The following is a 14,839-nucleotide window of genomic DNA, read 5'->3' on the forward strand; positions in this document are numbered from 1 at the left end:
TTCTCGAAATATTCCCGTTTCTCCAAGGTATGGCAAACTTGGAGTTGGTTTACGTACAGCAAACTCGCAGTTAACCGTAACTCAAGCAACCAGCAAAAAAATATCGAAGAAATACAGTACAATTTTCATGTGCTGCGCTTTTTCACCCCTGCAGAAACATACCTTACGTTTTTAAAGTTTTAAAAAGGAAGACAGGAATAAATTCCCTCTCCCCCCAACCTGAGAACAAGTCAAACAAATGGTACAGGGTTCAGTATTAGTCAAGCCTATTTTTAACAGTCACCTTCAAGCAACCGGAAACTACAGTTATCCGGCATCTGCCAGTCTCCATGGGTGCCGGATTACTGCATGTTTGAAAGGTGTGGGGGACTTGCCCCATCCAAAGAGTGATGCTCGAGATTTGCTCTTCTCCTGCATTTTTGATCTTTTTGTCTATCAGCACCCTGCATTTTGACTGCTATCATTTTAATAGGGACCAGAGATGACTACCTTCTTCTACAGCTGCCATCTTATGACATTTACAGAAACACCTTGGGCATCCTGCACTTTATCCATGTGCTGCCCAGGACGAATGTGCACTTGGTCCAGATAACATAAATGACACCAAGTCCTGAGTAATGAAATGCCAAATGAAAGAAAAAAAACATTTAGAAACTTTCAGAATTTAAAAAAGGAATATTCTTGTGGTAGATGATGATGATACCCAGATTGTGCAAACTACAGAAAAGAAATGGCAATAGTAGAAGCACTCTAACCTTTTCACATGACAACATCCCAAGAGCAGATACATGATAAAATCCAGAAACTAGAGTCTACAAGAATGTACTAAGATAAGAATCTTAAAAAAAAAAATAAATAAAATAAAGGAAACACCAACAAATACACATTGCAGATGGCCTTTAAAGCTGTATGTCATTTTAATTAGCCTTTCAGTACACATGAAAGCTGAATATTGAATTTACACAGTGAAAGGCATTTTAGAAAACGAAGTTCAAGAAAGTTACTTATCTAGTTCTACATAGTTCTACAGTGGACAGCAGTCTAAATGCAATTGGATAACTAAAAAAACATGCTATTTAGCATTATGCCAACATTTTATATAGGAATAAAGCCAATAAAAAACATGCTATTTTGCATTATGCTAACATTTTATGTAGGAATAAAGCCAATAACTCAATCTGCACATCTAAAATAAACTTAATTCAAAATGGAACTTGAAACAAGTAGCTAATAAATGTGCAAATTAGGAGAAAAAAACTGTAAAATGGTCAGCTTTCAGATTTCTAAATGTTTAAACTCATCTTCTTCAATTACATGAAAAACCATGACTCGTAATTTTTATGTCATTATTACCTGAATCAAGGCCGGGTGCTCAGGCCACTCCTGCAGTAACTTTTGCACTGCCTTACAGAAGTCCTCCAGTACTGGTTGGCACAGCTTCACCTGTTGGATATTGGGATGCTGATAGAAGTCATATGGACCATCAAACTGCAGCTTAAGGTCAGCGGGTGCGTCTCCATGAACAGCATTCTGGATGAGAGAACCTGCTAATATTTGCCCACCAATCAGACTATTACTCATGTCGCTGCCTATGAAAAGACAAATAGGTGCTCACATAAGTCTGATGTTATAGTGTTGGAAAAGCTCTGAAAATAAGAACAAAACCAATCACCTTCATCTCCAAGTGGGAGCAGCACAATAGTCAAGTTAAAACACAAGTGGCAGGAATAAACGGGCCACATTTTCTTAGCTTTCTAGAACACCTAAACTGTTATCTTTGCCCAGATTCTTGTTCTATCCTGATATTATACAATGCTCCTTAAAATGAAGTGTGGTATACAACACCTATTGGCCCTCAACTACTCAAGAACATAAACCTCAAAAAAACTTGTAGTTAGTTAATTAATTAAAAGCTTATACCCAAATTGGTTTGTGTAGAAACATGAACACTTACAGTTAACTGCACTAAAAACAGGCAGCTGTGCCTAAAACTGAATAAAGAGAAGTGTGTGTGTGTGTGTGTGTGTGTGTGTGTGTGTGTGTGTGTGTGTGTGTGGATTACCAGTTAGCTTACCGCAATTTCTTGTGATACAGCATAATGATTATAAAGGATATTCATACATGCCTCTAAGTACAAATCCTGAGAGAGAGACTGTGTGTGTGTGTGTGTGTGTGTGTGTGAGTGTAGTCTATGACAGAAATGAGGAGACACGCACACAAAATCAAATACACACACACACACACATATATATATATATATATATATATACATACACACACACACACAAAATCAATCAAGTGTGCATGTGTACATGGCAGAGACACGTTTATTGGTATTAGTACTGGTACCTGGGAAATGAGACATAATCCCTATCCTCCATTGATAGTCCTTCCTATTAAACTGGTCCACACTAACAGCATTCCAAAACTTTTTTAGGAATGGTTAGCAACAAAGGGGCATATTTAATTATTGCCACGCAATGCTAAGGGATACAGATTACCACAGTTGTATGCCTGCCATGACGCCTTGCTGCATCATGCTTAAGAAGAATAATCAATTTCTTTACCTTACTATAAATACTACCTTGAAAAATACTATGTATTGCGTTACTACATCAGCTTTTATACAGTAAATAAAATAGTGCATGGCAGAAGGCTTCTACATTAATATTCAACTCATAGCTTGAAGCAAGTAGACTACAAACGAGGTTTAGTAAGGCAGACAGGACAGTGAGATACCCCCCCCCCCCCCCCCAAAAAAAAAAAAAAAAATAATGAAAGAAAGGAAACAAAACAGCAGATTTTGTGGTGTTTTATCACAACTACTGATTTACCACAGCTACCAAGTAATAGTGATGCAAACTCTTATAGACAGCAAAATGTTGCTCACAAAAAAGGCTGCAATATAAACAAAATCTTGAAAAAGCATGAAACGTTCTGCCCCATATTTGCTGCACAAAAAGATGGACATTTTCAGAAAGATTAAACAGTTAAGATGATGATCCTATTAAAATATGAAAACTGGTATTAACAATGCATTGTTAAAACCAAACCAAGGAATGACAGCACTAAAAATAAGGAACATCCCCCCTTGAATTTCTCCTGCACCCCCAGACCCCTACACTAACTCTACAGTTGCACAATCGTGGGAGAAGATTAAACTCCTCACACAGTGAATGACTGCTGGTGCACAAACCTCTACAGACACAACATAACAGTGGGCATTAACAAGGTACAAATACTGATCAACACTAATTTGCACTGCAATTCTTATGATCTAAAACCACACCAACAGTGATTTTCTAAACCCTTGCATACTTTTCTACCAAATGTGATTCAGTCGTGTTTTAGATGAAATGTGAGCAAATGTTCCAAAGGATGTATATACATAGAGCTTTTATATATATATATATATATATATATATATATATATATATATATACACATGTATATTTTACATACATATATATATATATATATATATATATATATATATATATATGTATATATATATATATATATATATATATATATATGTATATATATATATATATACATATATATATATATATATATATATACACACACACACAAATGTGTATGAGTGTATATGTATATAAAACAGACTATACACATGTATACATGTATAACTATATATAATTATATTTTGTACTGTACTGCCATTTATATTCACATAAATTCACCATTCACGAAAACACTTCATACACAATCTCCACATCACTACATTTTAACTACAATTCCACACAACTCCTAAATTTGAAAACAAGCAGCAGTACTGTAAAGCTTAGAATCTTCTCCATAACACAGACCTTGTATCACATTAACACCTTCATCTCTGTCTTTCCTCCAGCATCACATAATAATCCTGACATTCCTCACACTTTTTTCATTACATCTTGATCTTGGCATCACTCCATTCACACCCTTCCATCTCGGTAAAAAATCCTTCCTATTTGCGTTTTACCACTTACTGTAACTGCTCATGCCATGCTTCAACATATGGAAAGACATGGGAATTATTTCTTCTCTGTCTCCCAAATTCCTAAACAGTACCTCTCTTGCAAGCATGTTCATTCATTCTCAGATGTGACAGAAAACTTCTCTTCCTCTCCTTTTTCCAAAGAGCATCAGCTCCAATGTCTCTGCTAAGAACCACTCTACTGTCACTATTTCTTCAGAACCTCTGTATAAAAAAAAAAAAAAAAAACATCTGGACCCACATTCAGGAACTTCTCAGGCATTATATCAATGTACAACTATCCTAAGTGGCCAGACCATCTAAAACGTCCCCTCTTTTTCACTCTGCCCACTCTTATGCCTTTAAATCCTATAGTTTATTTGTGTTTATTTATTTATTGACATTTGTTAACCGGGTTGGTCCAGCTGGGCCAGAGGCCCGTTTTCAGTCGAGAACCGGGGAGAAAAGCTCCAGCTACAAAAAAAAAAAAAAAGGATTACATAGGTAACAAAATAGAAAGTAGCAAAACCAAGTGACACTGCCAAAACATATTAGTACTAATTTGATCGTAATCAAACATTTAGATTACCCTAAGAAAAAAAAAATCACAATGAAATAAACAGATAAACTACTTTTGATATATGTACAAACAAGTTATATACAAGTGATCATATTTATTGTCTAGGCTTCCTAGGAAGGTATATTTGCTTTCGGGAGCTCAGAGTGAAGAAGCACCACTGGATAAAGGGGAAATTAGGTAGGTTCTAAGCACAGAAAAGATTTGGTATTGAGAAGGTAATGTTTGAGTTTTTTAAAGTGTGCAGGATATATGATGGAGTGTATGTGTAGAGGAAGTTTGTTCCAAGTGTGGGCTATTGAGCAGTTGTACAGTAGTTCGCCTATGTTCTTCTTTGGATGATCTACATTCAGAAGTTGCTGGTTAGAGGTGCGGAGGGTTCTAGAAGGGGTGTAGGTAGATAAGAACGCAGTGACAGCTGGACAGGATGAAGGTCTGTATAGAATGGATTGTATAACTTGAAATTGAGAAAGTAGCAGTAGTTGAGGGAATTCGAGGCATTGTAATGAGTTCAGGGAAAGGCAGTGATGGGAGTTAGTAATGAATCTTGCAATTTTGTGGTAAGTTTGTTGCGGTTTGTTCAAGGTAGTAGCTTGTCTATTGGTTAGTATTGGGGCTACGTAGAGAAGTGTGGGCAGGAGGAAGGACTATGCTAAAGGGAGTCTAGCATTTGGAATAAGAAATTTTTTGTTGTGATAAAGCAGGCCAAGTTTCTGGTGTGCTTTTTTTATTCCTTGCCATAAGTGCAAGTTAAATTTGAGTTTTTCATCAATAATGACACCTAACAGTTTTGTGTGTGGTTCAGGTTTTATGATAGTGTTGTTGGAGGATGTATGTACTTCAAGCATACGTCTTTTCTAGTTGTTTCACTCTCCATCACGATTTACTTGTAACCTTCCAAAGACCGTCACATACACACCTTGTACTTAAAATTCCCAATGCCACTACATCTCCCTTGCAGATATTTCCAACATTAGCCCTATTTAATTTACTAAAGTGACAATTACCTATGCACTTGCAACTAACACACACACTGAATTTCTCTCTCCTCTCATTTTGTCCCTCAGACCACCTCTCTCACCCCAACCTGAGAGGACAAGTCATCTTCCTGAAACATGTTCCCCATTCTCAGCTTTCACCTCCTGAATTTCTCCAGAAAAGGAGAGTGGGTCTCTCCTTCATTCCTGCTGTAGTAGCATTTGTTTGTATTCAGCTGGTCTACACATATGGAATCCCTACGTCCACACTCTAACTCTGCTGGCTACATAATTTTCATATTACATCAGTCATGATCTCTGCATATACTCCCCCAATAATTTTTTTTTCTAATTTACTTACCCACCCCTCAAAATGCCTATGTGATATACAAAAAACAAATCTCATAAGCAGTCACACTTTAATCAGGTCTTAAGCTTGTAAACTGGGAAAGACTTGCATATTTCCATTTTGTGGTCTCTGCTTCCAAATCTCTCTCAAGTTTTCATTCCATATTTCCATCATTAATATTCTAAACAAGCCAGTACTTACCACGCTTCTCTTTCTGTATAATACTTCACTAACTGGTTACTACTTCCTTCCTTTGCTGTATCAAAAAAAAAAAGTACTGTCCTCAAAGACCTCACATTCTCTTGCACTATTAAACAGTTTGGCCATTAATCAGACTTGAGTAATTTTAGAAATGCATACTCCATCCTATGAAAGCCCCATCTGTCCCACACACATGTCCGATCACATAAGATTAATGGCCTTTAATTCCTCATCACCGGGTCTTCCCAAAACACCCCCTTTCATATGACCACTCACACATACTCTTCATTCAACAATCTCTACAGCAACCTTCGCCAAGTTCTCCATGCCTCCTGGGAATCTTTACATTTATTTATTATTTACTTTTATTTTACATTTGTTGACCAGGCTAGTCCAACTGGATATATGTCCATTTTCAGTGGAGGCCCGGGGAGAAAAGCTCCACAACACACAGTAATATTTACAGTAAATGACATTTTACAAATACAGGTACAAAACAGATTTTTGCCATTCCTTGTGATTCTGCTTACAAAATCATAGTACTTGTCAGCTATGGTTAGACATGCAAAGAAATCTCTAACACTTTAAACAGTTACCTCACACTCTCTTTATTGTTCATAGAAAAGTAACTTATACAGGTATGGAGATTAATAACCAGAGATAAGTGAGGAAGTTAATCAGGGTTAGCACAGGGGCATAACCATTGTGATTTAAAGTATGGCTTCAGTTTGCATTTAAAGACGTTTATTGAGGTTAGGGATGTTAGATCACTGGAGAGGGAATTCACGGTTTTAACAACAGTGTTAGAGAACAGAGAGTCACCAGCCAAATTGTTAGTTTTACTTATTTGTTCCGGTAGTTTATTTGATGAGGGTAGGGTCTTAAGGTTATTATAGAGGGTGATAAGGTTTGTAAGTATAGGTGTGTTAGTAGGTTGATATAAGATTTTGTGGGCAACTGTTAGTTGAATAGTATTAGATTTGGCAACTCTAACCATCCTAGTTGTTGAAGATTGTTACAATAATGGGTTCTGTAGGTAGATCCCGTTGCAAATCTGGCAATATTGTTGTAGGACATAGCCAGCGTGTTGAAGTTGCTTTTACTTAGTTTAGTATATATAGGGGAGGCATAAAGAAGGGTAGAGATTAAGTGGGTGCGGGCAATAGTGGTCCTGGCTAGTAGGGTCAGAAAGGGTTTAATCCTGTAGAGGGAACCCAATTTTTTGTTGACTGTTTTTATAGTAGTGTTAACATGGGAATCATAGGTAAGGTTATCATCTATTATTACTCCAAGTAGTTTAGTAGTAATGTCAGGAGATATAATAGTACCATTGCTTGACTTAACATTACAATTAAGAGAGGGGCCCCCTAGGGGTGGGAGTGAATAGTAGCAGTTTTTTTTTGGGGGGGGGGGGTTTAAAATGAGACATCGGTGCAGTAGCCATTTTTTGACTGTATTAAATACATTTTGGGTTAGGGACTGTAGGTCTGCTGGAGATGTGGCAGAGCATATTAATGTGGAATCATCCACATACTGGATACAGGTAGCTTGAGGTATTGCAAAATGTAGGTCATTTATAAAAATAGAAAATAGAAGAGGACTTAATATGGAGCCTTGAGGGACACCAAGGGCAAATGGGAGGTGGGAAGATAAGTTACTCTCACATAGAACAGCATGCTGCCTGTTTAAGTAGGACTGGCACCATTGTATAGCCAAGTGCATCTAGTGACAGGTTTTTGAGTATGTTTATGAGTAAGATGCTTTTGATAGATCAATAGAGTGTGCAGAGGACAGTGTGTCATGATTGCGATTTTTATTAATAGTCAGAGAAGGATAGTAGAGCAGAGGTGGTGCTATGAAATGGCCTGAAAGCATGTTGACAGTTGGCTAGTAAGTTGTTTTCTAGTAGGTAGTTTAACAGTTGTTTATGAATGCATTTCTCCATGATTTTTGCTAGTGGAGATAGTATGGCTATGGGTCGATAGTTTGATAAATCATTAGAGTTACCTCCTTTATGCAGGGGGATTATATGTGAAATTTTCCAGATTGTTGGGATAGTTCCTTCAGTAATGGTTCTATTAATCAGGATGGATATGGGGTAAGCTATAGCTTTTGCAGCTTTTTGCAGGTATTCTGCAGGGAGTAGGTCTCCAGAGAGGGTGGTGGGTTTATGTTTTTGGATAAGTGTACAGACAAAGGATGGAGGAATAGGTTGAAAGTGAAATGATGGGGATGGGTTAGAGATGAATGTGGATGAAGATGATGTGGATGGGTTAGAGATGGACGTGGATGAAGATGATGTGTCAGAGGATAGGTGATTGGCTAGAGACTGGATGGTCTCTGAAGAATGTATTAAAGGTATTGGCTATTTGCTTGGGACTATTGTGGTCAGATCCTAAAGAGGTGGGCGTGACCAAATGGCCTGGGTGTAGGAGTTTATTGATGCCTGACCAGACTTTTTGTGGTTTGTTTTGGTGGGTTTGTTGGAGATGAAAGTAGTTTTGTTTGTCTAACAATATGGCTTTTTTGTTTCATTTCTTAGCTGTCTAAACTTTAATTGATTGGCAGGGCTTTTAGTAGTATGCCAGATGGCCCAGAGTTTATTTCTAAGGAGGATTTTTTGTTTGGTGGCTTTAGTGAGCCAAGGGGCTGGTTTTGTCCTAGTTCTAATTGTGCATGTTAGTGCATGGTAATCTAGAATAGCTAAAAATTTTGAATTAAATTATTTCACTGCATCTTCTAATGGTAGGTATTTCATGGGGTGACCAGTCACATGCCTTAAGTTCTTTTTGAAAGCTGTTAGGGTTAAAATCTTTATTTGTTCTTATTGTCTTGTAGGTGGGTTGGGTTTTGAATGTCACTTTTATATCTTATTAAGAAGGTGAGTGAGTGGTCACTCATATCTTCAAGGAGGGTTCCTACTTTGTAATTTAGGTGGTGACTATTTATGAGAATCCAATCCAGGGTGCTTTCTTTTGTTAAGTTTATTGGTCCTTGTGGGGGAAGTGAAGGTGTGTAGGTTAATGTGAGCAGAAGGCTGTTCAGAGGTACAGCTCTTTCGGTTGAAATTAAAGTCACCAAGTACTATGGTTTCTTGTGGGTAAGTAGTGGAAAGCCAACTAAGTATATCCTCTAGGGTGTTGGTGTTATTACCTGGGGGAAGGTAAATACAGATGATAAAGATAGATTTACATTTAAGTTGAAACTTGGATATGAGAATTTCTGCATGACTAGTTAATGGTGGTTTATCGTCTATAGAGGTCACTTTTAATTCAGATTTATATAGGATAGCTACTCCCCCACCCTTCTTAGCTTTGTGGTCTAGTCTCAAGATATTGTATCTAGGTGGAATAATCTCATTGTCTTGTGTTGATGCCCTGAGCCATGTTTCTGTGAGAGACAGGATGTCAAATAAATGTACATGAATGAGGGCATGTATGTGGGCAACTGTTATTTATGCTCCGAATATTAAGATGGGCTATTAGGAGTGAGTTAGAGGATCTAGTGAGCAATTGTGTGTTGGTAGAAGTTGGAGTGTTGGGCTCTGTAGCTGTGGCAGAGTATGGGCCAGGATTTGGGTGGATATCACCATCTATTAAGGAGTGAACCTGAATTCTCAGTGTAAGTTTTAGTAGTTTATATATTAGGTTCTGGAATTTTCTAGCTTTTGAACTATACTATTTAATGTGAGTCAGTCTATGACATTTAGCTGGTAAGTAGTTAGGTGAGTTCAGTATGTTTGTTTGGCTATGAGTGTCTAAGTGTTGGAGTAGAGGTTTGCCTCATGGGCCAGTGGAATCTTAGGCTGTTAAGATGCTCATAGAATGTACGTAGGTAAGGAATGGATAGAAATGACATAAGTGAGAGTAACAGTAGGGACAACGTGTGGTGGGTTGGATGTAGGTGACATAATGGGAGTGTAATATATAGGATAATGTATAGTGCTAGGTACTGTTTGAGTTGTATGTTACTGACTATTGGGATGTAGATATCACTTTAATGACTTAAAGCAAGTGATTGCTGGTGTGGCTGGGGGTGTGGCTAGGGTGTTTAAATATGGATGTACTGGGGGTGGGTGGGAATTGGAGGCAGGGGAGTGGAGTGAGCTCGTAGGGCAAACGGAGTGGGTAGAGCCAGTGAAGGACTGAGGTCTGTGAAGACAATCAGTGGAGTTCTGACTGTTAAAGTAAGTTGTATGGGGAAATCCTGGCCCATACTCGGGTTGGGAGGGTGGCCTAGTGGTAAGGTGTTTGCCTTACAAACACAAGGTGCAGGGTTTGAGTCTCAACAAACACAAGGTGCAGGGTTTGAGTCTCACAAGGGATAATTGGCTAGGCTTAAAATGGCTTGCAAGGTCAGTTAGCATAGTACTAATCTAGGAATCTATAATGGGCAGGGCACTTGAGAAATGTTCAGTAAATAATAGTAGGGTAGAGCGTAACCGGAAGACAGATAAGTATACTAAAAACTGGGTGCCTGAAAGTTATAAATTAGGTTAGTAAGATAGTTATACAAGGAGATTAGACCTGGGAAGAGGGTGACACCTAGTGGGCAAAGGATATATTACAACCATGGCTACACACAGGGCTAGCAGGTTTAGAGGTAAAAAGGAGGGAAAAACAGGAGGAATATGCAGAGGCTGTACGTGGGGAAAGATATGGAAGTTGGGAGAAGAGAAGGTTTTGGCTGCTGGCTGTCCTGGCTAGGGGTGTATGTTAAAACACCTAGAGTTATTTTGCAAATGTAATCTTTACAAGCAATGTTTCTATTAAACATACTTTCTTTTATCCTTGAGGGAATGATGCCCAAGAAAGAGGTTTGGCTATGTTCCTTAGCTTGGGGAAGAGGCAGCAATCTTAGACAGGGCAATATACCAAACCCAGTATAGGCCAGGCGGGTTGGAGAGCTGAGTACATAAAGGGAGAGAAAAAAAGTGGTGAAGTAATCAATAGGTTGGGACACACTTACTAAGCAAATAGCAGCTAAAGACTGTGTATATGTTAACCCATTAGCCAGGTATAAACTAGTTATTTTTCTGAAACATTCTATAAAGTTAATACATTAAAAGTGCAAGGTAGATGCAGTTAACCAATTGAATATACACAGTAGTGATTAAAACAATCAGTATATCAACAGTTATACAGTTCTAAAAACATAGCAGTACAAAAACACTAAACAACCATATACTTCTTAGTGCTGATAACAATGCTGACCTGGTAGAAGTAAGTCTGACCTTGCTTAGTAATTGCTGTGTAAAATGGAACCATAGGCAGCTTTAGCAATCTGTTTAAAACCAATACATGTACTGTGCAACAACGTATCAAACTATAAGCCGACCTGGCGTGTTCTAAACAGAATAGGATGGCTACAACAGTTTTAGTCTGCATAAAGGAAGCTACTTTAGTATATGCGCCTCACAGTTGTAAAAATTTATTTGCTAAATTCTACATGTATGGGGCCACCCTACCATAAACGCTAATCTAATTCAGCGTTTTAGCACGGGGAAAAAAAGAACATATACTTTGTCTTAGACCCGTATTAGAACAGGATTCCCACATTTGCAGTCTACACTATGGAACTTCACTACAAACCGGCGTTATGTTGCTTAAAATAGAACCACCTCTTTTAGCTTAATTATCTAGCTAATTTCCAATGCAGTCTACACTATGGAACGCCACTAAAAACCGGAAGTTTGATTAAAATAGTACCACTTCTGTACAATAATTATCTAGCTATTTCCTATGCATATGCGGCTACATAATAAAGCATGCCACTTTAGCATCCCATGTCACGGTAGAGCAGTAACTTAATTGGGTGGTTTAAAATAGAACAGTTACATTTATCTAGTTACTACTAAAATAGCCAATGTATATGCAGTCCCCAATACAAAAAAGTACAGTTTTGTACCTACCATAAATGTACATGTTTGAGTATTCACACTGCTGCAGTCATTACACTTGGGTTATCCTGCTGTCAGGCAGTCCCGCAGTCGGCCAGAGTTCCAAAGTCTTGGTCCGGCATCGGTTGCTGTCGCTTCTTCCCTGACGTCAATGCACCAGGGGTATATAAGATGCATCTGACGCCATTTTCTTCAGTTTTTCTTGCCCCAGATGTCAGGTGCCCCCAATAGGTAGGCAATACATATTGCTAATAAAAAATATACATATAAAATAAAAATAAAGCCTTCAGTTACAAGCAAATACACCACAAAGGTTGTATAGGGTAGAAAGGTATAGATAAGTCCAGCTAGTTCAGAGGGGATGGAGGGAGGGTAACCTGGACTGCAGCAGTGTGAACACTCAAACATCTACATTTATGGTAGGTACAAAACTGTACTATGTTCATCGTGTTACACTGCTGCAGTCATTACACTTGGGTAGAATTCCAAAGCTAAGGTTGGGTGGCTGGTCTATAAAGAGTTAGGATTGGCTATGAGGCCCTGCAGAGCTGCAGTGGCAAATCCTGCTCTGGATTTAGAAAAAAGAGGCAGGTGGTAATGCTTGGTAAAGGTGTGCACTGAACTCCAAGTTGCAGCCTCCAAAATTTCCTTGGTAGGTACTCCTTTGAGAAAGGCTGTTGAAGTGGCTGTTGCCCTGGTGGAATGTGGCCTAATGGTATTTGGGACTGATTTTCCATGCTGTGTGTAGCAGTAACGAATACAGTGTCCTATCCATTTGGATATAGTTTGCTTTGAAATAGCCTTGCCCTGTGATCCTGCAGCATATGCTACAAACAGTTGCTCAGTTTTCCTGAAAGCTTTTGTTTTGTCCAAGCAGAAGCATAGCTGCCTGTGTATGTCCAAAGAATGCAGAAGTTTCTCCCCTTTATTCTGGGGGTTTGGATAAAAAGTTGACAAATGGATGGCTTGGTTAAGAGCCATACTAGATATTACCTTTGGCATAAAGGTAGGGTTTGTCCTTAAAGAAACCCTGTCCTGATGAAAAATTATAAAAGGTTCCACTGCCATTAATGCCTGTAGTTCTGAGACTCTTCGTGCTGAAGTTACTGCTAGGAGCAGAGCTGTTTTCCATGATAAAAATTTTAGATCGGCTGTATTGGCTGGCTCAAAAGGTGGTAGGGTCAGTTTTTCCCAAACTAAATTGAGGTCCCAAGTTGGTGTTGGTGCTCTCCGGGGCGGTCTTATGTTTTTAGCCCCATCTGAGGTACTGCTTTAGCAAGGGATGGGAGAATAAAGGAGGATCCGTGTTGTAATGTGCTGAAATGGCAGGGGTGTGGATCTCAGTTAAGTATTGTAAAATCAGAGGAATGTTTGGAACAAGAGGGTCAAGGCTTTGAGCCTGGTTCCAGGCACAGAATCTCTTCCATTTTTCTGAGTAAGCTTTCCTGGTGCTAGGCCTCCTGGCCTCCAAAATGACATCCATAACAGCTTTAGAGAGAGGTGTTGCCTGTTTGACTAATGTATTTGCCATGCAGCCAGGTTTAGGGTTTTGAGCTGACCATGCAGGATCTGATTGTTTTGTTGAGTCAGAAGGTGTGGAATTTGAGGCAAAATCCATGGTGGGCCTTAAGCCAAGTTCCTTAAGACAGGGTACCAGTGCTGGCGTGGCCAGTCTGGAGCAATCAGGATCATCTGTGGTTTTTCTTGAATGGCTTTTAGGAGTACCTTTGAAGGAGAGGCAGTGGCGGGAAGGCATAAACTTTCAGGTTTTTCCAGCTGATCAAAAGAGCATCCACTTTCCATGCTTGCTTGTGATAAGTCCTTGTGCAGAATTTTTCTAGTTGGCAATTCAGTGGGGAGGCAAAAAGATCTATGTCTGGGCATCCCCATTTTTGCGTTACCATGCTGAAGATTTGTGGATTCAATTTCCATTCGTGAGGGTCCATGATATTTCTGCTTAGATAGTCTGCCAGAGTATTTTTCTTTCCTGGCAGGAATTGTGCTTGCAGGTGAACTTGACACGTTAGAGCTGTGTTCCACAAGGTCATGGCTTGCCTGCACAGGGGATAAGAATGAGTGCCCCTTTGCTTGTTTATGTACCACATTACTGTGGTGTTATCTGTCTTTAGTAATAACTGTCCTGGATGTAGAAGGTCCTTGAAAGCTGTTAGGGCATTTTGAACAGCCAACATCTCTTTTTGATTGATGTGAAGATGCATCTGGTCTGTGGTCCACTTGCCCTGAATGCATTTTCCTGCCATGTGTGCTCCCCAGGCATAATCCGAAGCATATGTTGTTAGAGTTTGCCTGGCTGTGGGTTGGGTAAAAGGCTGACCCTTGTTTAGGTGACATGCCTGTGCCCACCATCGAAACTCCTGTTGTGGGCAGGGAATCATTGGTATTACTGCTTCTAAACTGTGAGAGTGTTGAGTCCAAACACTTTTTAGGTACCTTTGTAATTTCCTCATATGCAATCTGGCATATGGTAGTAGTAGTAGTATGCAGGATGCCATGAATCCCAGGGCCTGCAGAATTTTTCTTGCAAGGAGATGGGACTTTTTTGCCAGTAATAGAAAATATTGAGCTAGTTGAACTTGTTTGTCTGGCGTGAGGTAAGCCATCTGGGCCACTGTATTTAAGCTGGCACACAGGAATGTAATCTGTTATGAGGGCACTAGTTTTGACTTCTTTTCATTTACTGTGTACCCCAGAGAAATTAGCAATCTTTTTACAAATGCCAGATGCTGTAGAAGAATGTCCTTTGTCTCTGCTTGAATGAGGCAGTCGTCCAGGTATGGCTATATTTGGATTCCTTTTTGTCTGCAAAATGCAATTACTGGTGCCAGACACTTTGTAA

General features: G+C 39.1%; 1 protein-coding gene across 1 annotated transcript in view; it reads right to left on the reverse strand.

The window, feature by feature from the left end:
* MDN1 (midasin AAA ATPase 1) overlaps nt 1–14,839 on the reverse strand; it is a 3,484,183-nt gene that overhangs the window by 1,033,684 nt on the left and 2,435,660 nt on the right. Inside the window, exon 66 of the mRNA XM_044071809.1 lies at nt 1,354–1,589. Within this exon, the coding sequence (XP_043927744.1) occupies nt 1,354–1,589 (236 nt within the window). The remainder of the gene's footprint in view (nt 1–1,353; nt 1,590–14,839) is intronic.

The sequence above is a fragment of the Protopterus annectens genome, chromosome 1.part0, assembly GCF_019279795.1.
Source record: "Protopterus annectens isolate FY-2018-M chromosome 1.part0, PAN1.0, whole genome shotgun sequence".
NCBI lineage: Eukaryota > Metazoa > Chordata > Ceratodontiformes > Protopteridae > Protopterus > Protopterus annectens.